At 38.9% G+C, this 24,827-nt stretch overlaps 1 protein-coding gene across 1 annotated transcript in view; it reads left to right on the top strand.

Moving 5' to 3' along the window:
• The window catches only part of LOC124155179, a 188,168-nt gene that overhangs the window by 129,566 nt on the left and 33,775 nt on the right, over positions 1-24,827 (top strand). Inside the window, exons 6-9 of the mRNA XM_046528896.1 lie at positions 57-258; positions 1,943-2,011; positions 4,676-4,785; positions 23,510-23,820. Coding sequence (XP_046384852.1) covers positions 57-258; positions 1,943-2,011; positions 4,676-4,785; positions 23,510-23,820 — 692 coding nt within the window. The remainder of the gene's footprint in view (positions 1-56; positions 259-1,942; positions 2,012-4,675; positions 4,786-23,509; positions 23,821-24,827) is intronic.

The raw sequence follows: 24,827 nt of genomic DNA, 5'->3' as shown, positions 1-24,827 counted from the left end.
AAATGGTCGATTTTTGTGACAAATTTTGATCTAGATTTTACATTGTTTTCCCGCAGGTGCTATCCGTGCCCCGAGAGCTGCCGCGACACGTGCGTCGAATTGGGAGAGGACGTGGGCATCGAGGGCATTCGGAAGATCCCGACCTGCACGGCGCCGAGGGACCTCCGCCTCCGCCGGGCGCTCGTCGGCATGCAGCTGGCATGCATGGCCGGCACCATCGCCCTCGCCGCTCTCGTCTTCAGGAGGCGCAAGTGCAAGGCAAGCCAAGACCAACACCCACCCAAGTAAAACCGACGAAGAAATGCGATCTATACCATCACTCCCGACTACCCAGTCATTTTTCTTGACAAACCACTATACTATTAAATCCACTTCCGAAAATTACTTACTGCCTGACTGATTCGCACTTGGGATGAGTCGATTCCATTTTTTTCTACTACGATTCCAAATCTGATTCGTTCAAATCAATTTCCGATTCTCGATTCCGATTTAGTTTTTAGAAGCATTGAAGTTATTCAAAATTTCAGAATTGAATAGATTATAATAACAAAGACAATTAAGTGACAAAAAGTATGTTTATTAAAAATACCGATTTAGTATTATAGTAATATGTCCTCAAATTTAATGAAATAAGTAACACTTTAACTGTTTCAGACATAAATTGTTAACTTAATAATGTACAATGCACAATAGTTCATGTGTATGGAGGCATTTATGCCCCAAGCTTATAGCCTATGTTCAAAATATTTATCCTCCAGGAATCAATGTGATCGGAATCGACTTTAGACAATCGGTTCTCGATTGAACTTCCTTACCCGAGAATCAGTGGAATCGAGAATCGACACTTGGAATCGACTCATCCAAATCCACACAGATGTTCGCAGGGAACGAGATGAGATCGACAAAAAGACGATCCACTCTAACATCGCCTGAAACCCTAGGAAAACTTGTCGGAACACTAAATTTTCTACCTGTAACACGTTGCCTATACTTTTTGTGATCATTTGGGGGTTCAAAAAACCGATGGTAATGAGGAATTTGAACATCGCGGAGAAGCTTGTCATTGAGACAGCCGGGCTTAAATTCCGAGTGACACCCCAAAGCAAAAATTCTCGAAATGATGGCCCAAGGAAAGGCACTGGCCTACTCTCAACAATCCAGCTAACCCTCAAGTTGAATGACTGAGTGATAGTAATAGAATAAACCCCAACCGACATTTCCCTACACCCAAAATTTGAAAATTTTACCTCAATTTTTTCTCGTACATAAAATATTGATATTTGACAAATAGATGAAGGCATCAGTTAACAAATTTATTTTATAAAAACATTCTGAAATTTTTATGATGTAGCTATAGTTTTCGGCAAATGATATGTCAAGAAAAACTACAGAATACCACCGGTTGAGCGGGTGTACGAAGTTTCACAGGGAAATATAGGATAAATCATTTTCATTAAAGCTGTTAAGTACGCTCTTTTTATTTCACCTCATAAAATGACGAAAAATGAGCAGAAATTACAGAAAATGAGACTGAATAATTATAATTTTTACACAGGCTCTTTTGAAGATGCTCATCGATGCATCATGTTTCTTAAATGCTGACCACGTAAAACAGAATAAGCCCTGAAAACAATGCAGATAATTTCTTCATTCTTTTAATAATTATAATGACATAATTTACCGACATTTATTTGAGAACAATTGTAAAGCTGAGTACAATCCAATACTTTAAAAAGTACCGATGAAAGGTACGATTATATTTCTTTCATGGTCAAATCCTAGGCCGGTTTGGCTTTTAAAACATTTGTTGTTCGTACTGAATCGAGATCATTTTTCTCTCATTCAAATACTAATCTATAATAATACTCTATATAATAATAATAATCTAATATAATACAAGATCTAATTTAAATTAACTGTGTCTTTCTCTTTCTTCGAACAGACCATTGCTTCCGGGATGTGGACCATATTGGAAACAATTCTTTTCGGAACATTCCTGCTCTACGCAACGGTAAGTTAGAATATGTCTATAGTACACCGGGACTAGACACAGTGTTAACTTTACGGAGTCCCCCGCAAAGCAAAAATTTGCGGAATTCAACAGAGGAAAAATCATTCGTGCTGAATTTCGTGCTTTGCTCTCTGGCTGTGGCGCAGTGTCCCACCACTTGGACCGCTAGTTTTATAATATACTCCGCTTTCCAGACCATATTGTCCAGTGAAGTCAAGAAATTTCCACAGAAGAGATTGACGCCTCGGTAGCTTAACTGGCTTACAGGAAATTGGGTAGGAAATCTAGGGATCCAGGTTCGAATCCCAATCAAGGTGAATGATTTTTCCTCTATTGAATTTCGCACATTAGAATATGACGTCAAAATTAATAATTAGTACAATTAAAAATAATTATTACTAAAAATAATTATTACTAATTATATGACATACATTCTTAACAAAACATTGAAAAGGGATAAAGTGTTGTTTCATCATCGTCAAAAGTCCGTTTAATTTCATCTATTAATCCTATTCTCTTCCATCCTCTCCCCACTGGCCTAACATTCTTCCCAATATTCACAAAAATAAATTCCAATGATCCTCTCAAAATTTGAACATTAAACATTTACTGACTTAAATATTGGATTGGTTTTAACCTAGAGACCAAAACTTTCATAGTGTAAAATGAAATATCAATTCCATCAGTTATGGCGTGATTTAGGGGCCCCAATACTAATTATCAGTTAAACCCATTCGGACCACGCTCTCGTGTATCACTATAAAACCAATTTTATAACCACGGGATTTTTTTAATAAATAATTATTTTTCCTAGGACCCTGCCCATTTTTATACTGAAAATCGGTTATTTAATCCAAATTTTATGCTCTCCCTAATCGTCACAGCTCAATACTAACGAGAGATATCCCCCAAGAGTGAGTAACACAATTTATCTAGTAATAAGAGATTTCAACATTATATGGAAACATTCTTTAAAGCTAAAAACCTCTTTTTTATGCTTTCATGAAAAAACAATGTTCTCGGATTTACACGCAAAATACGGTAATAAAAAAATATTATTAATTATAAATTCTTTTGCATAGAATACCCACACGATGGTATAACGTACTCATTAGACTAGCGAAATAAATTTTATTAGAATTATAAGACAGTGAAAATGAATTTAAATTTATTTGAAAATATACGAGTCGTTAATAAAATTAGCAATGTGCGTGTACCCTTGGACTCTACTGAAAACGCATTGGATATTTAAAACCAAAATAACTTAGTGACTACATAGGCTCAGCATTGAGGAGGAAGTCCTAATATATCCATACCTAATTGTATCAATTTTAATATCTGCGACACTGAATATAAATGATGAATGAAATAACACGCTGTCAGTCTCTGGAGATATTTCTTCCAAACTAATCGAGGCGTATGGTCATCCAATGCACGTCTCTGAAATACGGGACCGTATTGGTTACCACTCTCCTACACCACCCAGCTAGCGAAATACCTTTGTCTGCACACCAGTCACGTCCTCCTGGGAGGCACCTGACTTGAAACCGAAGTGCCGGAGCTTCCAAGAATCTGCACCACTCTAATCGGAATGATCATCGCTCATTCCTCCCTCGCAAAATTTCCTCCTCGTCCGAAGGAAGAAATAACGTTTATTAATAATAAAAGTTGGCGGAGCTCCAGGAACACGCCCCCGCCCCAAGTTCTCCCTTAAAAGGGGCTAAGACTTAGATATTCTGAAGAGAATGAAGAAGAATCGAAATAATTGGGCTATATTCTAGGCACTGAGAGGATATGGAGACAGGGGATGAAAATAAAGTGGTAAGATCTAACTTGAATGGTATTATATTTTTTTGGTAGTAAGACAGCCGAGGGTCTATTGAGTTTCGCATTTACTTCTCAAATACTAAGTCGCAACTTTGCATAAATGTACGGAAAAAGTATTTACCTTGAATAAATTGAAAATTTGACACTAAAGTAGTAATATCTGAAATCATTTAATTATAATATATTATTAGTACACATTATGGAAATTAGGGTTATAGTGAGGATACCTGAATGACAGGGGAATAAGGACTATCAGTGAGTTTCAGTGAGAAACCAACACGCCTAAATATGCTTGATTAGTAGGGAATATTGTACATTTACTCATTCAACATTAATTAATATAAATTGCCATTAAATGGGGATTGTATAAGACTTATAACCAATAATAGTGGTTTCAGTGGTTTTCTACTTTCATGGAAGGTCAAAATTAAGCGATTAAGCGATACCCCGGAATGTCCCCATTCCAACATGATAATTTCCTCTTTTATTCGGCATGAAGTCTATCCTATTTAATAATATTCATGAGCCCTATTCTCATCCATACCATTCCTGGCTTACCTAATGTTTTTCCCTTTACTACCATTTATTAATGTCATTGATGATTAGCCCTCGCTCCATCTATACCCTCTCTCTTATCCCATTCCCCTCTAGTTTCAACTTCTTGCCTACCATGCATAATACTTTCTCGTACAATTCCTCTCCGTCTATCTCATCTCATCATGATACCTGTGCCATAAAAATACAGTATCCAACCCATAGTGACACTAACCTTTTCCTTCCACAGGTATCATCCAGCCAAATTTAACGACCCATTACTTTTTGTCTTCCTGACGTTAGGTTCTGGTGCGATACCTTGACCCGTCGCCGTTACAGTGTCTCCTGGAGCCCTGGTGCAGGGAACTTGGCTTCGTCCTATGCTACGGAGCCATCATTCTCAAGCTGTATAGGTAAGAGCATCATCTTACGAATCCTACACACTATCGTCATTTATAGAGGAAAGGTGTCGCATCCGGAAAATTTTGGTGGAACGAGAAAAAAGACGGTACGGCATATTATTTGAAGGATCCTACCGATATCTATGGTCATTTGTGCCATGTGGACAGTGTAGGGAAGAAAAGTTGACAGAAGCCCGCCAGAAATAGTACAACTAATTGTGAGTCGTGAAATTTAATGAGAATTAACACAAAAAAGCCGTTTATTAATTTTGTCAATTTTTGTTACTATTGAATCGCTATAAATGGAGTGCCATGAGTTCAACATGCTGAATTTCGAGAAAAGGTTCAATGCGGGTAATTTTTGCGAAATTTGTTCAACTTTAAGACAATGTATTTTGTTTAAAAAAGTAACTATTGAAATACCGTATGCTTCAAAATGTGAATTTATGTCTAGATAACAATTACGGAAATTTTCAACTTCCACACTAAAAAAATATTTTTGAAGTTTTGCCCAGATTTTTTCGATTTCAGGCCATTGTGCAGGGTCGACATTATCCTGGTCTTTTCGAAAAGCGTGAAAGGGACCGCGGCTTAACTTCTCAGCCGACAGACAACGTGTTGTTGTGCCTGAAGTGTCCCTCATACAACACTGAAGGCGGGATCGGGTGACCTCAGGAAATTCTCTGCCATAGCCGAGAATTCTACACGAGACCGTGGGGCGTGGTGAAGCCACAACACTAATACCACCCCGTCGATCAAATAAGCTGATATGAACTCAAATATATTTTAATTTGTCATCTTTTGGTAGATCAAAAAAGAAGTTGAGTTCATAGAGACCATTCATTACATTTCCCAATTCTTTACATCAGCGTGTTGTGCAAAAATATCTGATGGGATGCGACAGAAAAATCGCGAATTGTAACGTGGACCAGGAAAAGGAACTACCACCTTTTCAATGAATTTAAGATATCACACGCCTGCGCATTCGTTGGTAGTGAGCTCGACCATTAAGGGAATGCACTAATGGCAGTGAACCTAAATACTGTGGCGAAAAAGTAATTAGCACATGTATACCCCCAACAAGCAATTGCACGAACCCCTGAGTGATATCCATCGATGACAGTTTTAAGGTCAACAGATTAACAGATAACTGTTAATTATATATAATACAAATTAACTAAACTTAATATATTTGCTTAAACCGAGCAAGTAGACCCCAAGTATCCCAATGCCATGGCAGAAAACCATCCATCCAGCTAATAACCATTGCTTTGAGGGAAAGAGATGTAAGAGAACAAATTAGCAAATGCCAATATACAAAATACTGCTTTTGGAACGAGAATAAATGAATTTTTTCTTTTATGCAAAACGACCGATGTTGTTCGCAGTGCGAACCACACTCGGAAGCAAAATAAACGACTACTATGACCGCGCTTTTGTTGTTGTCAGCACCCTCTCGCGGCGAATACATGAAGCGTAAGGGTGAATATCTCTCGTTGTTCCAATCCGAGAGTCCCACAATCCCAGCTCATACGTCATAAATCATCCAATAATCGGGATTTCCTGTAATTAGGAGAATCAATTGGATTTAGGACGCGTGGATGAGATATAATTAATCGCCACGCATCCATAACGTTGGGAAAATCGCGGACGAATGGGGTTTAAGCCACGCCAATTTGTTTGAGATCAGCCACGCACACCAAACGATTTCGTAAATAAAAATTATAAACTAACGATGGATTCAACTGGGCCATAAATACCGCTTAGACGCCTTCCCATTATCCTCAATATCCATTGCAGATTCAAATCTGTTGATAAACGAGGGTAAATTTGTAGTATATTATCAGCGCACAATTTCCCGTAAAAAAAAGAATCAAAGACAAACCTCCTGGTTACGTTAAAAATTTTCGTTTTCAATCCTGAAAGTTACTTTATACATGGTGTAGTTAGAGAAAGATTGATAAAAAATTCAGATCATCACCTTATTTCAATAAATTCCAAAAACAAACTACGCCTCATGACATCCCAAATAAATCTTCACCTACGCTTATGAAACTACCGAACCAAATCAAATTAATATGATAGATAAACAATGTCGCAAATATTAATAATATATTATTTTTACATTACGCTATATTTTTGTATTACAGAAATACACACCCTTTGAGGAGTGGTTGGAATAATAGTGAATAATTTGAAATACTACCTTTATTTTTGCCCTCGCTGGAGGAAAATCCAGAGTAGGTTGATCTTCATGCACCAGATTGAAGATAACGATACCTCCCATTCGCAACAAAATCTACTACTTCAAAAAAGATCGGCGACAACCGTGGATTAACCGAGCAGGCAGAGCCGAGTATCCGAGCCCTCCAACTTGGTCCCCAATCCATTCACCTCCCGACGATTATCTGTCTCACTCCGAATCCCTTTTGCCCCATCCAAAAAGAAAAAACACACGGCCTTCCCATTCCATCACTCCAGCAGATCTCAACCTCATCCGCGAAACTCCGAGGGAGCACTTAATAATACCCTCGCAATGTTAAACAGCCTGCTGGAGGAAGGACTGTCAGAGGGGAGAGGAGGTGGGACTACGGCAAAGTCCTCTTGCCTCGCCGAATTAGATTCCAATTTGTGACTGAGGCGGAAACCGCTCCTCCTGCTACATCCACGACCATACCATCCCATAAAACCCACTCCCACGCAGACCAATGATAGAACTCCCTTCGCGTCTCTCCCGAGCTCCATGGCAGGAAGAAAAATTGCGAAAAAAAAAAAGAACCATCTCTCCCTTCAAAACCGCACCCACCTCGTCGCCATCCCGGTCGGCACGTCGCGCGTACAGCATTTGCATTCATTGGCATTCAGACGAGCGGGACATAAAAGCAGTCATCGGAGGCGCGGTGCGGGGAGGGTGCGGGAATGGAGGACCTCTTTCCTCTATCCATCCTCTTCCTTCCTCACGTTTCCTCGATCGTGCGTTCTCAAAACGAATACCCTCCACCTTCTCATCCTCTCTCGCTATCCCACCCTCGCTTCCGTTTTCCAAACCATCGCGTTTTCCAAAGGATCCCCTCTTGAAGGCTTTTTTGGCGGCCAGCGAATTCAGTGAGGTTCAACTACGAAAGGACGCGAGGCTGAAGTTTCCATTCAGTCAGCGAGTCTCTGTGCGGTAACCATTCCTTTAAATCAAAACTCGAGCAAGACCGAATGAAAGTGATTGCAAGGCTGTCTAGTATCCATTACCTGAATCAATTAAAGCCTCTACAGCGTTTCAACTGATTGTGAATTGCATAAGAATAGTATAATCAGAGGTTAGTTTCCAATTCGAGCATTTATTTAACTATAGAGCAAGAGGAAATATTACAATAACGGTCCTCACTCTTCACTTTAGTTTTCTAAATCACTGGATTTATAGAGGATACCTCTTGAAGGCTAGGCGGCCATCAAATTCAGAAGCGCACGAACGAAAGAAATCGAAACTTCTTTATTGAGAAGTTCTCATTCAATCCACGAGTTGACATACTACAAATACCACTGTTATTCTTCGGTATATGACATGACCAAATGCATGCCTTATAAGACTTTTGGACTATATTTCCCCGAAAATATTACATTACTGCAAGTGCCGTATGAAAATAATACACGAAGAGTTAGTTTAAGCAGCAAAGGATATAAATCTTTATTTCCCTTCCTCAACTCCGTTATCCCACTACCGGGTTTTATAAAGCATTTCTCAAGAGGGCTTGGAGGCCAGCAAATTAAGAAGTTTGCCTTCGTCAGAACGCAGAATGTCGCTTACGATGTCAGGAGCTCTACAGTGTAGTTCTCATACTATCACGAGTGACGTTGAGTTATGCTTACCACTTTTACTAGTCCAACTTGAAGTAGTTTCGTTAACTTCTTATATCAGCCCTTCCGATGCTGTTCAGTTCATGCCTTCAATGTCCCTAAAAAATTTAAAATGGCAGCGATTATGTTATCTGAATACACAAAGGTGAATTTCAAATGTAAGAATTTTTGCAATATAGAGAGAAAATAACGCTGCCTTACTCAGTCGTTAAGTTTTCCTAAATCGCCTAATTTTATTAAGGGTTTTCTCTGAAGGTTCGCTGGCCAAGGTTGGCTGGTAAATTTTGAATTCCATTTACAATAGAACGACAAATAAAGGTCGAAAACAAGTACTGTTTCAAGATACAAGTCATGGTAAATTTCAGATGAAAACACTCCTTCGGGTTCAGTCAGAGATGGCAATTGAAACGAAACGAGAATGTTTCGTTTCGATCCAAGTTAAATAAAAATACGAGGGCTAGGTTTAGTTTCGTACCCGCGCGAGATTAAAATCACCAAGGAGTTTAGTTTCGACCAGGAACAAAACTATACTCCCGGGAACGAAATTAAATTAATCAAAACTGGGCTGCTCATATTTAAGTTTCGATCCCAGAAGTTGAATGGTGGGGAATAAGAAGAAATAGTTTCGACCCATTTCATGTCAGAATATAGAGAGGTTAAAGCATGAGCTTAAAAATCGAATGGCCAGTTTGCGTTCACCGTTCTCCAGTCTGTGGGCAAAATATGAGTACCTACCCCAAGCATCTAATGGCGGTTGGCCGAACCTCTACTTTATTCAACCATACTTCGTTTTCGTTCTGAGGGTCGAAACTAAACCGTTCGCGGGTGAAGCACGTGGTCCCTCCGGTGCGAAACATAATATGTGTTTCCTTTCGTTCCAGAGGTTCTTGGTTAGGACCGTGCTCCTCTAAGCGATAGCCAATTAATGAACCATATGGTTTGAAAATGATTGATAAAAATATTCAATAATATTTCTTGCGAAGAAATTTTACAAAATTAAGATTCATTATAGCATACATGTAGTTCTAAGGGAACAAACAAATTCCCTGAGCCCCCTTTTAGTCATGAAAGGAAATCTTAGTTTTTATCTCGCGGACTAAAATCTCCCTTTCATCCCTCATTTGCAACACATGAATTAAAGAATAACTCAAGCACCCTCTGGACGAGACTGTGGTGGTGTGTACATTTCTTGTTTCCCGAAGAGCTTCATTCCCTTCTATATTTATTCATGGGATGGGTGAAACAAAAACGGAATCCATATTAGCTCAGACTAAGGAAAGAGTGAGTGAGAGAGAGAAGATGCGAAAATAAGCTTAACACTGCATGAAAATCCGAAAGCTTTGAAAAAGTATTTATCACGGCGTAAGTGGGCCACAGCATATTTTTTATTCTTGTAGGGTAAATTTAAGATTCAGCTCTATGTAGACGAGACCTGGGCACACGATAATTATTCGTAACTTTGAGCAAACCTCAAGGATAACAAGACTTTCAGAGGATACCAATTTGTTTAGTTTCATGTTTCATGTCCATCTTGTTACGAGATCTCGTAGATCATTCCTTGAAATTGTTTTGTCTAAAATATAAAAATTACTAGCTAAAACAATATCCTCCACGAGAGCAGGGCTCTCCAATGAATTTACGATGTTTAGCGAGGACCGATAAGATTATGAATGGGAAAATCATTACCGTCTGAATTCATAAAAATTATGTCTCTCCAGATCAGCTATCCTGACTGTTCTCAAACCATTTACGCCGACAAGAAAATTGATTTTTCATCAAATATTTCAGACTTAAAACTAAGAGTTCTGACTGGCTTTAAGGGATAATTTTTTGTGATAGCGGGAAGTCTGAACATAACGTTCCTTCCTAAAATCTTATCGATGGAAAATCTTCAACGGAAGCCAATTACGTCGAAAGATAAAATTATTTTGACCACTATCACAAAATAAATTACGCACCTCTATAGTTATTTATGTCATGATGCCATAGGTTTAAATTTACATGTTTCAAGTCGAGTTTTGAGTTCTGGGCTCAATAACGTTCGTGCTAAATATGGCTTAAAGGTGCCACTTTTATTTTCATTTTAGCAACGGCTCACATTCAATTCCAGGGCAACATTTCACACCCCTTTCCCGCACGAACTCCCACGTTCACAGTGCGAGAATCGCGAAAAGCGCCGCCAAGGACCAACTCAGGGCGCGTGGGACCAACGGAATCCTCAGCGAGACATGACCAACAGCGCGCGGCCATTCCCACGATGCCAAGCGCCAAAATTTCCTCTGTGGGGGAAACAAATGCCGCGAAAAAAATACCGTAAGCCCCGAAGTGAAAACCTAAGTCTTAGTAGGGCCCATAACTTCCGCTTGACCGGTCACATTTTGTCTTTTTTTGTGACTCATTCCTTCACCATAACTATATCGTTAACTACTACTTTGATAATTTTAGGGCGCATAAAGTAGATCGTTATCAACATTTAAATTTATCTAAAATATAATATAAAATACAGATATAAAACCATCACCGCGGAAACCTTAGTTCTAACATAATGAAATGCTACAAAAAAGAAATCACCGTTGTAAAATTGTCAAATATTGGACACGGGTAATTGAATTTTCAAGGTTCACTTAATGGACCAAGATAATCACTAAAATTTTAAACAACCAGAAGCAAATAAGCAAAACACACCATTCTTGAATTTTTCAGGGTAGGTATGAGTAGATCAGACCTTTCTGAAAATTAGTAGCATTTCAAAAATAATACTTTTTCCTCTGCATCCTAAATATTCAGGGTTGATCATGATGGAGATGATAAGCCTGATGATGTTGGCATAGTCTCCAGAAACCTAAGCTCGACACTCATTTGCCATGAGTACGATGCCCGAGTCGAGCATTGAATCGTTACGTTGGCTATGGAGAATATCAACCGGTAAATAACACGAGAAGAATTCCTTCAACTTGTTCGCCGGGAAAATAAAACCATCTTATTTCATGAAAAATCAATGAATTATCATCACTAAGCATTCTAAACCAAAGATGAATAGCCACGTAAGTTGTTCTTGAAAGTAAAACTCAACACTGAAAAATATTTTACCATACATTTATTAAAAGTAAAATATTTGACGATCATTTGGCTACACATGAAGGATTCTTAGAAGTTAGCAATAGAAGTACTCACTCGATATATGACATTTCAGATGTAATTTGGATTCAAACGGGAGTTTAATGGTATTCCATGATATTCACTTCAGCAGATTACATTTGTCACAGTGCACCCATATAGTTCACTTGTAGAGAAGGATCGCCATTCCACAGGCTACGAGAGTTCGTCACTTTTTTTTCCTCATTCTAACTATGACGTCGTGAATCATTAGTGCAGTCACCCCCTCGGCAAGAGGCAGCAATTGAGAATGCAGTATATTCCGGCGCTTTTCAAACAAATAAGCTCCATGACAGCTAAGTCAATTTCGGCTCCCCGCCAACGAGCGCGTGCAAATTTGCTAATGCTGAGTTCATACTAAATGCATGCAATGCTGTAATTATGGTAATCAGAAAATTTTCCTTGGCTGAGTCCACGGATCGATGCTGCATTCGAAATTTTAATGATTACGATGCAGGATGTGTAACCCTAGGAGTAGATTCAAATTCGCACATGACCAACGCAATCGCTGTTCTCCTAATTTTAGCAACAAATTTTCTCCCCAAAGCCGCGAAATTTTGCGTAATTACCTCATTTGCGTAACCATTGCGGCGTTGGTGTGTTTGCAAAACGTTCCGGCGATGTATCCATAAACACATTCCGGTTTGGTGCTTTAAGTGGGGGAAAGATAAAGCTTTGGGAATAACTAATAAATAAATTAAGGGAATAAAAAGATGGCATTGTGGTATAGATGAACGCGCATAATTTATGAGATTTATGGCTAAAAAACTCTAGAAATATTGGTAAGCACCGCATAGAACATCAGGGAAAGCATTAAAAATAAACTAATATCACATAGAAAACTTTACTCCCCAGCATTAGTTTCTTTTGACTCGTCTAAACTTGATTTATAACGCATATTATACTCAAGTATAATAATAGAAATTTAATCCCGGATTACCTTTCACGGATCGGTATTACATTTGAAAGTTAAATATAGCATGCACTCCACCTAAACCAAGAGTGAATTCAAAGTTACTCGTTGAAACCACGTTGGTGACAATTAAAAAAATAAAAAGAAACGTGAACAGCAGAATTTTTGTTTTTGGGGGTGTGCGAAGTGAGAAATGAACAGGCATTTACAAAGTTAACAGACAGAAGAGTATATTAAAATATTGAGTGTTCTTGATCAAAGACGCAGAGTTAAAGAAAACTTTAGGAACCATACACAACTATAACAAGAATAAAGTAACTGCTGAAGAGGAAAATAATATGGAGTCATTTCAGAATTAAATTCAGGTATACAGCATTTCCTTCATGCTCAGTGGCGACGGTAATAATATGACTGCGATTGATTTAGTTTCTTTTGGGGTCAATGTAAAGAAGGAAGAAACACCTCTATCCTTTTACATAATATCACAATAACCTGGGATAAAAATAAATGCAATAAATAAGCTGCTTTAAAAAAATTTTACAAGCCTAAATATTACCAATAAAAACTTTGATCAAACTTCAAATAAAATGCCTATTTAAAACAAAACCACTTACGGGAATTTTGAAACCCAAACCCTAAGAGGCGACGCCACTGCCTTGAAACGTGAATTTGATGACTTGCACGAATACGAAGAAATAACGGAATACGAAGTTTTACAGTTGTCGCGAAATATTACGCACAATCAAGGGGACAACACAGAGGAGGCCCAATTCTATCTCTTAGAAGGCTGATTTCTGTTGTCACTTCGATCGTATTTTAATCGGTTTGCAAAATATGTCCGCGGCGAGGTGATAAGTGCATTGCAATCCACTTCTATTCATCACATCAGTTTTGGCTAACACACCCAATTATACCATATTTCTCCGTGAAACTCGGATCAATTTGTCTGTCAGCGACGCGAGTGGTGACTTTTGCAAACCCATTTTAATTCGCGGTGGGTGACAACACATATAGAGTCCAACTTGAATATCCTCTTTTGTAATATTCGTGACCACAACTTCCTATTCCCAGAACAGTGAGGATGGAATGCAAGAGGACTACATAGAAGAGACCCAATTCCATCCTATAGAAGGCTGATTTCTATTGCCACTTCGATCGCATTTTAATTGGTTTTAAAAATATCCGCAGCGCGGTGATGAGTGCATGCGCTCCAACTTTTTCCAGTGTTTGGCAGTACAGAGTTTGCAAATGCGAGGAATATCAATGAAAATTTATGAATTTGATAGATCGCATTATGATGCATGTAAATTTTGGTTACTTCCCGAAGTATACCTCAACGCATGAAACGCGAGTGGCAATTTTTTTTAAAACCATTCAAATACGCATCGGATGACAACACATTAAGAGGTCGACTTGAGTAGAGACTCTTTTGTAGTATTCGTGACCAAAACTTCCAATCACGAGTCTTGCAAAAGAGGGTCCTCAAGTCGGCTACCAAATGTTTTTTCACCCACCGTGCATTTAGACTGGTTTACAAAAGTCGCCACTCGCGTCGCTGACGGACAAATTGATCCAAGTTTCATGGGGAAATAAGGTATTACTTGGTGTAACGGTGGTTGGTGGGTGGTTTTTTTAAACGAAATTTATACACATGATGGTAAGATCAATGAAATGCATACATTTTCAATGCTAATCCTTGCAATGATAAACATTATAGTGAAAAATATTGGAAAAAAGTGTATCGCATTACATTCACCACCGCGCCGAGTTCATTTTTGAAACCCGATTAAAATACGACCGAAGCGGCGACAGAAAGCAGCCTTCTATGGGATGAAATTTCGCCTCTTCCATGCAGTACCCTTGCTTCCAATGTCCAGAACAGAGAGGGTGGAATGTGTTAGAGAGGTAAGGTAAAGAAACGGAGAGGAAAGCAGGAACATGACAAGCGGAATGGTGAACATGGAAATGGATTTCCAATCCAAATGGGAAAATTCGACTCGACGTGGAACATTGTTCACGCATCAGCTCTAAGAAAGGAAGGGCTGGAGTTTCCGAGCGAATGCTGGGGGGACGCTTACCTCCTACTCAATTTTTGGTATTTTTTGGTGAAGAATCACTCGCGCATAACTTGTGCTGTCATCCTAAAAAATTCAGAACTGGGTAAAAATTTGATTGAATCTCAAATTTGAGATTTTTACCTTTTATCTTTTAATTATGTTCTCACGTAAAAATTTTATGTATTTAAGATACAAGCATACGTTGAAAAGGATACATTATACATGTTCTGAAAATTTCAAGACGAAATCACAAGTTTGAAAAGAGTCCGTATATTTTCTCCACAAATAATATGTCGTATGGAATAAGCTGAAAACTTGTGCAATCATGGTGAAAAAAGTAGAATTAGGTTAAAACTTGAGTGAATCTTAAATTTAAAAAATTTCACTTTCACATATAAATTATTTTATCAGATGAATCTTTAAATATTTAAGGTACAAGCAAACGCAAGGTACAAGTAATTTCCTCCACCATGTCCAGCACTTCGTCGTTCTTCCTCTCCATCTACGTCACATTCTCCATCGAATAATTAAGGACTTAAATAAGTAATAGGTGAAACCAGGTACTATATCAAATAAAATCAAATATTCCAACGCGCTCTTTCTTAGTTAATTATTATTATATATGTAAACGACTGGTATTCCAACCATCCATCCAGCTCAAAAACGATTTCACTTTATAGCCAGAAAGTGTTCAGCTCCCGGTGAGTAGGTACATAAAACCACCTCTTCAGCGGCAATAATTTAGAGCTTGAAGCTCACGCAGGGGAAAATGGCAAAACAAGTGTAAAACGGACCAGTATAACCTTTCCAGTGTTAGTGAAGGAGAATAAACGACTGGTATTCTAACACATCCCGCCACATCCTATTGGAGGGGCCTGCATTGTAGTGTGCAGATGTATTATGCGCATTTTGAGGATGCGATCTTTTGCTAGGACTACCCGTATACACGCTTCCATCACATTCGCGTTTGCTCAGATTACGAGGCATGGCACATGTAGGGAATGGATGGTTTCTGCACGAAATAGGGGGAGGGCGTACGGTACGTAGGACGAAGGGAGGTGTTTGACGACGACCAGCTACATCTCTCGGATGAGACGGAATTAACGCCTCATTTGTGGCCGCGAGCGAGGGGCGCGGAAATCCATTACGCCTAATATCATCTCTCACAAAAAGGAAGGAAATACGAGTCTACCAACTTCTTTTTTTTTCATTTCAGTTTCGTTCGACGCGAGGAACGCTTCCACTTCCTCTTTTTTTCTTCTTGTGTTTGTTGGTTGTAGATTTTTTTTCTCTCGACCGACCGAATTAGTGTCAGTTTTCGGGAGCGCTCGAGGCAGTAAATTGCCGCAATCCGACTGCAGGGATGAGCGTCAAGCGAAGATATTTTTTTGCACTCACTAAGCGACCTTTTTGGGTTCTTCCTCTCCAATTAACGGGGACTTAAACGAGAGAAACCAGTATGAAGACGGTCACTTAAGTTTCTGTCTATTCATAATATTTCTTTGACGATTGAAATAGGGATTTTTGGTATATATTTTCTCGGAAATTTCACTGCAGCAGTTATGGCGTAAAACCTGTCTTAAAGCTAAACTTTTGGTATAGTTTTTTGTTCAAAGGGAACATAACTTTTTCAAACATTGCTAAGCAGACCAGCAAATTGGATCTATTTTGAGACCATTCACCCAATGTAGGGTGAAATAACATCAAATAAAGGGTATAGCAATATCTTATGTCAAAATTTAATTATAAATTGAAAATCAGAAATACTGTGATCTATGCATCAAAATTTTATATGTCATCTTATCTATCTAATAACAACCACCGTTCACTCTTTTGTCTTGCATAGAGTCACTTGAACATTGTAGACTTATTTTTCTTAAGTAATTACTTGTTACTGTTTTATATTTTGTTCATATTTTCAATCGTCTTGATGCTTTCTTCAGTTAATCAGTATTATACTATGGAGTTATCTGTAGTAAATAAATTATTTAAGAACACATTTTATGTATTTCTAAAAATATACTCACTTGAACAACGAGAAATACTTGTGTATAATAACTGTTGAATGAAAATAAAGGAAAAATAAGTACTTCTAAATGTTTTCCAAATTAAAGGCTGATGGGTACTTCCAAAATAAAAATAACAGGATGCATGAGACATCACCAAATTTGTCTCCAGAGAGAATACTTACGTTATAAAAAAAGCTACGAGTAAAGAGTTTCGAAAAGACATGGGAGGGTTCACTATCCCAGAGCTTCCATACAGATAAGGACGGCAAAACCGGATTGAGCAGGTTAAAGCTAAACTTTTGGTATCGTTTTTTGTTCAAAGCGAACATAAATTTTTCAAGCATTGCTAAGCAGACCAGCAAATTGGGTCCATTTTGAGACCTTTCACCCAATGTAGGCTGAAAGAAATCGTCCATCACCATAACATCATCTTTCTTTTATTCTATCGTAACTTGGTACTATCACTTCCATTACGGTTAACTGCATGGCGCCCTTTCGGATTTTACTCCAAAAAAATGAAATATCGGTCATTCCACCATAGTTTTACCAAATTTCGACCCCAAAAGCTTCGGCCAATTCCGGAAGGTATTTGAAAAAGTTATTATACTTTTTTGAAACGTTAAAGCATATAAGGCATCGATTCTATTAATTTAATATTTCAGTTTTCTCCATTATTTCCGGCTTCACTTCGTAGAAGTTGATTTGCAGTGATATTTCGTAGGCATCATTTCATATTTATTTTTAAAACCCTTAGCTACAAAATCATACAAAAGTCATGGCTCTCCGACGTTAGGGTGAAAACATACAAGTAATTCTATTACTTAATGCACGTCTTTTGGCACATTTGAGAAAATATTAAAATTCGCTAAAAGCAAACGGTTTTTTTCTGCAAACGGTCTCGGAGAATTTCGATTGGGTACGAGTAATAATCACCTATGCCGTAATTTTATCGAAACCTTACCCTAAGGGTCAAACTTTTGTTGAATTGAGGTGGAGTGACCCATATATTGTTCTACGTTGACTCCTTTAACTAGAGTTGATTTGAATAATATTGTACGCTTCACGAGCAGGGACAGATTTAGGGGGGTCACAGGACTCATGACCCCCCCCCCCCCAAAATTTGATCAAAATTTTTTTATTTTATTGGTTAAATAGCTTTTTTATCCTTGTAAAATAATAAAGGGAGGAGTGCACATGCTAAAGCATGGCTACCAGTCCCAAACGTGAGAAAGGTTTGAGTAGTATATATTGTAGAGCATATAGTACTTCCTAATGTAAAAACGCTCCCCTCTTCAGGGGAGTATTCCATACTCCCATTACCCAGATCATGTAAACCTCCCCTCAATCTGATCTGAGTCCGCCCCTGATCACTAGAACTTAGGACCGAGCGCTTAACGCCCGCATACCTGGGCTTCAGCACTTATGTACATTCTTCTCTTGGTGGCCTTGAATTTCGTTACACAGCGGGCGCGTTGAAAATCATTGCTTTCCCTTCCCCTAACCAAATGCTCTCTTCCGTATCATTCGCGTGAAGCGTTAAATATAAAACACCACATTTCCTAAGGTCAGCAGCAAAAAAAAACCGTCCTACCACAGAGGCGCACCATAAAGGCCTGTTTACACGGTGCATTAACACATACGTGTTAATGTATAAATGTATGAAGGCAAGAATGAACGCCAAAATGCACCATGTAACCACCCAACTTGTGCGAATGCATGCACAGAAAATAGAACCTGTTCTAATTTGGTTCACGCATTCGTACATGTTCCTCTCCGGTCTACCAAAATCGTTAACGCAAACGTATATTAACTAGTACGTGTTAATGTACCATGTAACCAGGCCTTAAAAGCCACGCAAAGTATACTAATGTTTCGACTCCACAAAGAAATCAGACAAAAATATGCTAAATCAAACCACAGCCTGAATCTTGCTTACTACTTACCTAACTTTTCTTGAAATTTATTGACAGCCTTGACGGGATATTTCATTGAGAGATACAACTTCATGGAATTCAATTCCAATTCCTAAAACCATTTTTCTCAAAAATTAGTTTCACCTCTTGGCTGACGCTATTGTAGTTAGTACCATGTTAAACTTATGTAGCGAGTTGCCATAGAAAATGATGATTAAAAGTCAATTTATTATTTAGGTGCTGCTTTAAAAATACACACGACAGATTTGATGAATCAGACAAGTGATCTCTGCGCCAGCAGAAATGGCCACATTCGACTTCCCTCTTAGACTACCTATATAATGATATTTTAGAAAAGTGGTGTAACGAAAAGCTCGAGCTGAATAGAAATATCAAAGAGATCTTTGAAAATTATTACATAAGTGCAATATTATTACATAATAGTAATTGAAAAATTATTACTGGTCAAGCATAGGAGCACAAAATCGTTCAAACATAACGTCAAACACGACGTCATACCGACATACTATCCGCGACTACAATCGCTAAAGGCTGACCTAAACGCCTGTTTACACGTAACATTATCTCGTAAAAGTTAATGTCTAAATGTTGGAACGCGAGAATTAAAGCCAAAATTCGCCAGGTAAACACCAAAATTGTACGAATGCATGAGCAGAAAATAGAACCTGTTTTTATTCAATTCATGCATTCGTTCATGTTCCTTTCCGGTCTACCGAAATCGTTCATACAATCACGCATTATCTCGTGCGTGTTGATGTAGCGTGTGAACAGGCCTCACAAGTTGAAGCACGGATAGTGGTGACACAATTTTGCTTACATGGCAATGAGAAGGATGAGACTCCTCCGTTTCAGTTGACAGGAATATTCCACATTGAATGTAGCATGGGCGACCACTCGTACAAAGGCCACACGAAGCGGATTTCCATTTCAAGATTCAATGAGCTCGTGGCACTGCACAATAAAAAAAGTTCAGATCACTGAATCCGCGATAACGAAGCACAAAATTGAATCAATTCAGAATCACTTTTGCAGGTTTCACAATGCACTAGCTAAAGTTGAGAAAAAAACACGATTCACGCGCTCACGACGCCTTACTAAACCACCAAAAAAAACGTATTGAAAATACGGATAGCGAGTAATTGCTTGTTAATGGTCATGCAGTCGAAAAACTCCGCGGTGCACGCATGAGCAAAAACGAATCGCCTATTCCTGGGAATGTTCCACTCACGATGAAACGCGATGATTTACCGCCCGGAAGAGCTTTTTCCCGTCGAGACTATGGAGTCAGCGACCTTGGAATAGACTGGACTCCACTGGAACTGACGTTATCACACCCTCGACTAACGAGAACCTGGGTCCCAACTTAAACTCCCATGACACATAAGGTGGTTTTTTTGCCATGGTAGCGAACGAGTCAAACGCAATCCACCGCGTTCTATCAAACTCTAATAGCATTGGGCATGGCATCCAAGGGAGGCGTGCCGCAGCGACCCATAACGTATTTTGAAAGACACAAACCGCCAGGTATTTGTTGACCTTGCGCATTTTCCGTGGTTCCTAAGAGGAGGCATCACTCCTCTCGAACCGTAGTATTTTCCAGTTCCGAGAGGATATAGGAGTCTTCTTCGTTGATTTGTCATCAGGCAATCCGATCGCGTCCAAACACTCTGGACCGTTCTGGAGTTCTTTATACGGCTGAGTCACCTAGGTGTGTAGTGGTTAGCATCTTCGAGCATGGGAAAATTTTTCTAGGTTAGAGAGAACAGAGGGTAGAGTTATTATGGGGATAGTAAATCATTGGGGCCACAAATTATAACTGCTACGGAGATGAGTTGGTCAAGCATGACAGAAATATGCAAGATCTTTCAAAATTCGAATTTTAAATACGTAGCAATGAAAAATAGGTATACGATTTTAAACCTATTGTGCATAGTTGTCACAAAAAATCAAAACTGCCGAAGCTAAAACGTGCTTGCCTTAAAAAATTGAAAACTGAACACTGTAATCAGCCGGACTAAATCTCCAAACCTTCCGATATAGAAACTTCAAAATACTTTATCTGCAATTCATAACAGCCGTGAGATGAATTTGGATCCACCCCAAACCCACCGCAACAAGTTACATCGAATCACGCCGCTCGTACCAGAGAAATCTCAAATCACGAATGAAAGTTTTCTGGATCGGATCCAGTATTCCGGTCGCGTTCCCTAAATTCCCCCTATATTGAGCGCGTCATTAGTTCTACATCTAATAAAAAACAATCAGCTTCTTATTCAACGTAGAAAACGTTCACTTTTTAGGGTACCCGCACATTTCTCTCCGTAACAATATCTAAGTCAAAATCATGTACTCTTTATCGCCGTTATTGCATTTCAGCCTTCATTAATACATTAATATTGAAACATAAAGATAATTTTTCTATCGAGTAAAGGCCGTACTTACATATGAACAATAAATGGTGCATTTAAATTGATAAGCTACGTATACGATTTTTTAATTTATTTCGGAAGTGAGGAACATAAATAATACCATAATGTGAACTTATGGGAAAAAATAAGTAGACGTAAGAATTCTACCCCTCATTGAAAACGATGTATAAAGACCCCATGAATTGCATTTCATTTCATTCCATAATTTGAAAATTAAACAGTCCAGATGATTCACACGTATTCATCAGCGGGAAATATCGCTTCGAATTTCGGATGGCGTCACTCGCAAGGTGGGAGTCGACCTGAATCGTTGGAATGACTCAATTGCTGACTAATCCGTCCCCGAATGAAGGCAATAAGGTTTCGTCGCGTGGGCTAACCACGCCGTCTCGTCCTCCTCCTTTCCTTTAATGTCTTTCCACCTCTTCACCCTAGTACAGATGGGCTTGCTCAGAGTCCACTGGCAATGTGAGGGCGTTGGTCGCCGAGCGACACAGCAGATACGAGGTGCCAATGACCGGAGCCTGGTTCTCTTCCGCGAGCTGCCCTTGATCGAGTTCGTCAAGGAAGTAGTGTGGGATGCAGATTAAATGCGAAAAAGCGAAATAATCGACCTCAACACACGGGGCTAAGATTGAAATTGAAAAATACAAGATCATACGACGGGTCTGATAAAGGTCCGGTATGATACTGTCTCATACTGATTGAAATTTCTCCCTATTTTGTCAATATATTTTACATCAATATCGTCATTAGCTGATACATGTATTAAGTCGCAAAACAACAATAAAGTTTGTTTTTATGTCTCATGTATTCATGAGCACTAATCCCCATGCTTGTCTGTGCGTATAAAATAGGAAATGAAGTGTGAATGTTTATTAAAACCTATGTATAGATATATTTTGGATGCAAAGCATTGAAATATGATCAATAAAAGACTGAACGCAGTTATTTCGCCAGACTACCTTTTGTGTTAAGGTAAAATTAATGCTAGAGAGGAAATTCAAACACATTATTTAAATAAAAATTTCACAATCTAGTGGACCTCCAGGGAAGCTGGAAACATTGTAGATTGAAACTTACATATATTGGTAAGTCTTCATGCTAAGTAGCCTAACACACGGGTAAACTTTACATTGACCTAATTGACGACGTCATATACTCTAATAGATATTTCAAAAAAACTAACTGAATAATAATTTCCTAAATGCTTTCTGTCCCCTCATTAACAATAAAATCCCTCAATTTCTGGTATTCACTGCAGTTCAAGGATTTTTTTTAAATTGGCTTGAGGTTTAAGATTACCCTAAAGCCAATATTCTTGAAATGTTAGAGAGGAACTAAATGAACTGACCTTCCAACCGTAAATGTTATAATCACTCCGGGGTCTTGAGTGAGCCTCACTGTCGCCGATTTTAATTACTTCAAGAGAGGGAAAAACCGTGCAGAAAACTGGACTGTTGGAAATAATAGTGGCAAGGAAAGTTAAGCATGATACTTTAAATAAAATTCACGATGAAACTTGTCATTATCATTATTGGTCAAAACACCAACGATTGGTTTAACGCAGCTCTCCACTCAATTATCCTATCACCTACACAAAATTTTCTCGGGTTTTCCACCGGTTGATATTTTTTATGTCTCCCGACGTTTCGAGCATTCGACGTTACTGAATCTAAAGAAGATCTCCTGAGGATGAACAGCAAGTCACTGCTCGAAACGTCGGGAGACATGGAGAAAATCAACCGGTGGAAAACCCGAGAAACTTTTCTGCACCTGATACGCCGGGAAAACCTAAGATCATACATCCTATCACCTAATTTTTTCGCGCCTTCGTATTTATTCTCTTATACATCTTTCTTTGCCTTTTCCATTTAACTTGTTGGAATTATTTCTTTTCCGGTCTTGCAATCTACTTTCCCACGACGATTGCCTTCATCAGGCATTAATTTGTTGACACATAGGAGATTAGGTCGTTCCGACATCTTACCACGGTTTTCATTTTTCTCTTCCCTCAATCTCTTCTTTGGATTCCACCAATATTTTATTTATTTATATATATCACCCCAAAAAAAAGCACCATGAGGCCCTTATATCAGAGAGCTACAACTAATAAAAATGGACTGTCACAAACGTTCATTCCGTGGATATGGGCTGGCTACCCAGGCGGGACTCTAGCCCGTGACCTTCGGATTATCATGCACTGGTTGTACCCCGCTGCCACCGAGGCCAGCGACATGTTATTTATTCGGTTATTCGTTTTTATCCCCGTCATTCTTCTGTAGCACCACATTTCGAAATTTTTTCCACCCTTAATGCCTCCACTGCTATCATAGCAGTACTTATAAGACCCTGTATATAAATGAATTTCTATTAATTTCTCGTTCAGGATCCTCGTGGAGTTTCGGACGCGCAAGGCCCATCGTTGGGTGCTGAGGGACAAGGACCTCCTCAGGTACCTCACGGGGATGGCTGCGGCGGCGGCTGGCTACCTCGCCGCCTACACGGCCACCAGCCTCGACTTCTCCCTGCGCCAGAACCTCAGCCTGCTGGCCGTGGGCACTGCGGGCCGCGGCACGGCGTGGAACACGGGTGCCGAGGTGTTCGACGGATCCCACGGAGACGAGGGCGAGGACTATATCAAGGGTCTGCCCTTCCTCTCCTGCAAGACACTCTGGTGGGACTACGTCACACAGATCGGTAAGTAATTTTTAAAAAAGCTGTTTAATATGTGATAAGGAAACAAAATGACAGAGAGTGTACCTGAAATTCCCGGCGAACTCGGATAGGAGAGCTTGTAACAAACAGGAGGAGAAAGCGCAGATAATATGAGATGCATAGGACATACAGCGGGGAAAGAGCATTGGTAGAACTTGAGAAGGAAATTGCAAAACCCTTACTTCGTGGGGAAAATGATGAACACTTAATAATAGTGCCGGTCACAAAGAAGTAACGTAAACAAGTTTTCTTAAATAATAGGACCATAACTGACCGTAACGATTTAATAGCGAAATATTTTGAGCTCTTGTCGAAAAATTATATTTTTAAGAATAAGATAAGAAAGTATATGAGTATTAAATGCCTTTTTTTAGTTTTATGACCTTTTTTTTTGTTACCACCCGGAAAATTGCCTACTTCTAACCATGTTTATAAAAAATAACCAAGTACATATTATTCAAATAAATTAACGTAAACTACCCAGAGGCGTATATTTATAGAGTCGCCCTCAATTGCCCCTAAAATTGCGAAAATTCCACAGAGGAATGATCATTTGCCTTCACCGGGATTGGAATCCATGTCTCCAGAATCCACACAAAGTCGTATGCCATTTAAATAATTAAAACCTCTTCTTCCATTGAGAAGTTTTAACTTATTTATCAGATCCAGGTTCGAATCCCGATCAAGACAAATGATTTCTTCCTCTGATATGTGTTCGCACCTTAACGATGCATATTATGATGCGATGCCTATGCCTAAGTAAGTCTGAGACATAAAATCTCGACACCGACGAAATTTGATGACAGTACCGTATACGTTTTCATATAAATGAGTACCGGGGCGGATCCAGGATTATTTCCTGGAGGAGGGGGGGCACAAGGGTCTCATATTTGAGATTAAAAGCAAATTACAACAATTATTGAAGAAAATATTCTCTTTATTTGATACAAAAGATATTACTCTTAACCCAAATGATTGAGGCTCCGTAA

This window comes from Ischnura elegans, chromosome 3 (assembly GCF_921293095.1).
Source record: "Ischnura elegans chromosome 3, ioIscEleg1.1, whole genome shotgun sequence".
Lineage (NCBI taxonomy): Eukaryota > Metazoa > Arthropoda > Insecta > Odonata > Coenagrionidae > Ischnura > Ischnura elegans.
This window is presented reverse-complemented; position numbering and strand designations above follow the sequence as displayed.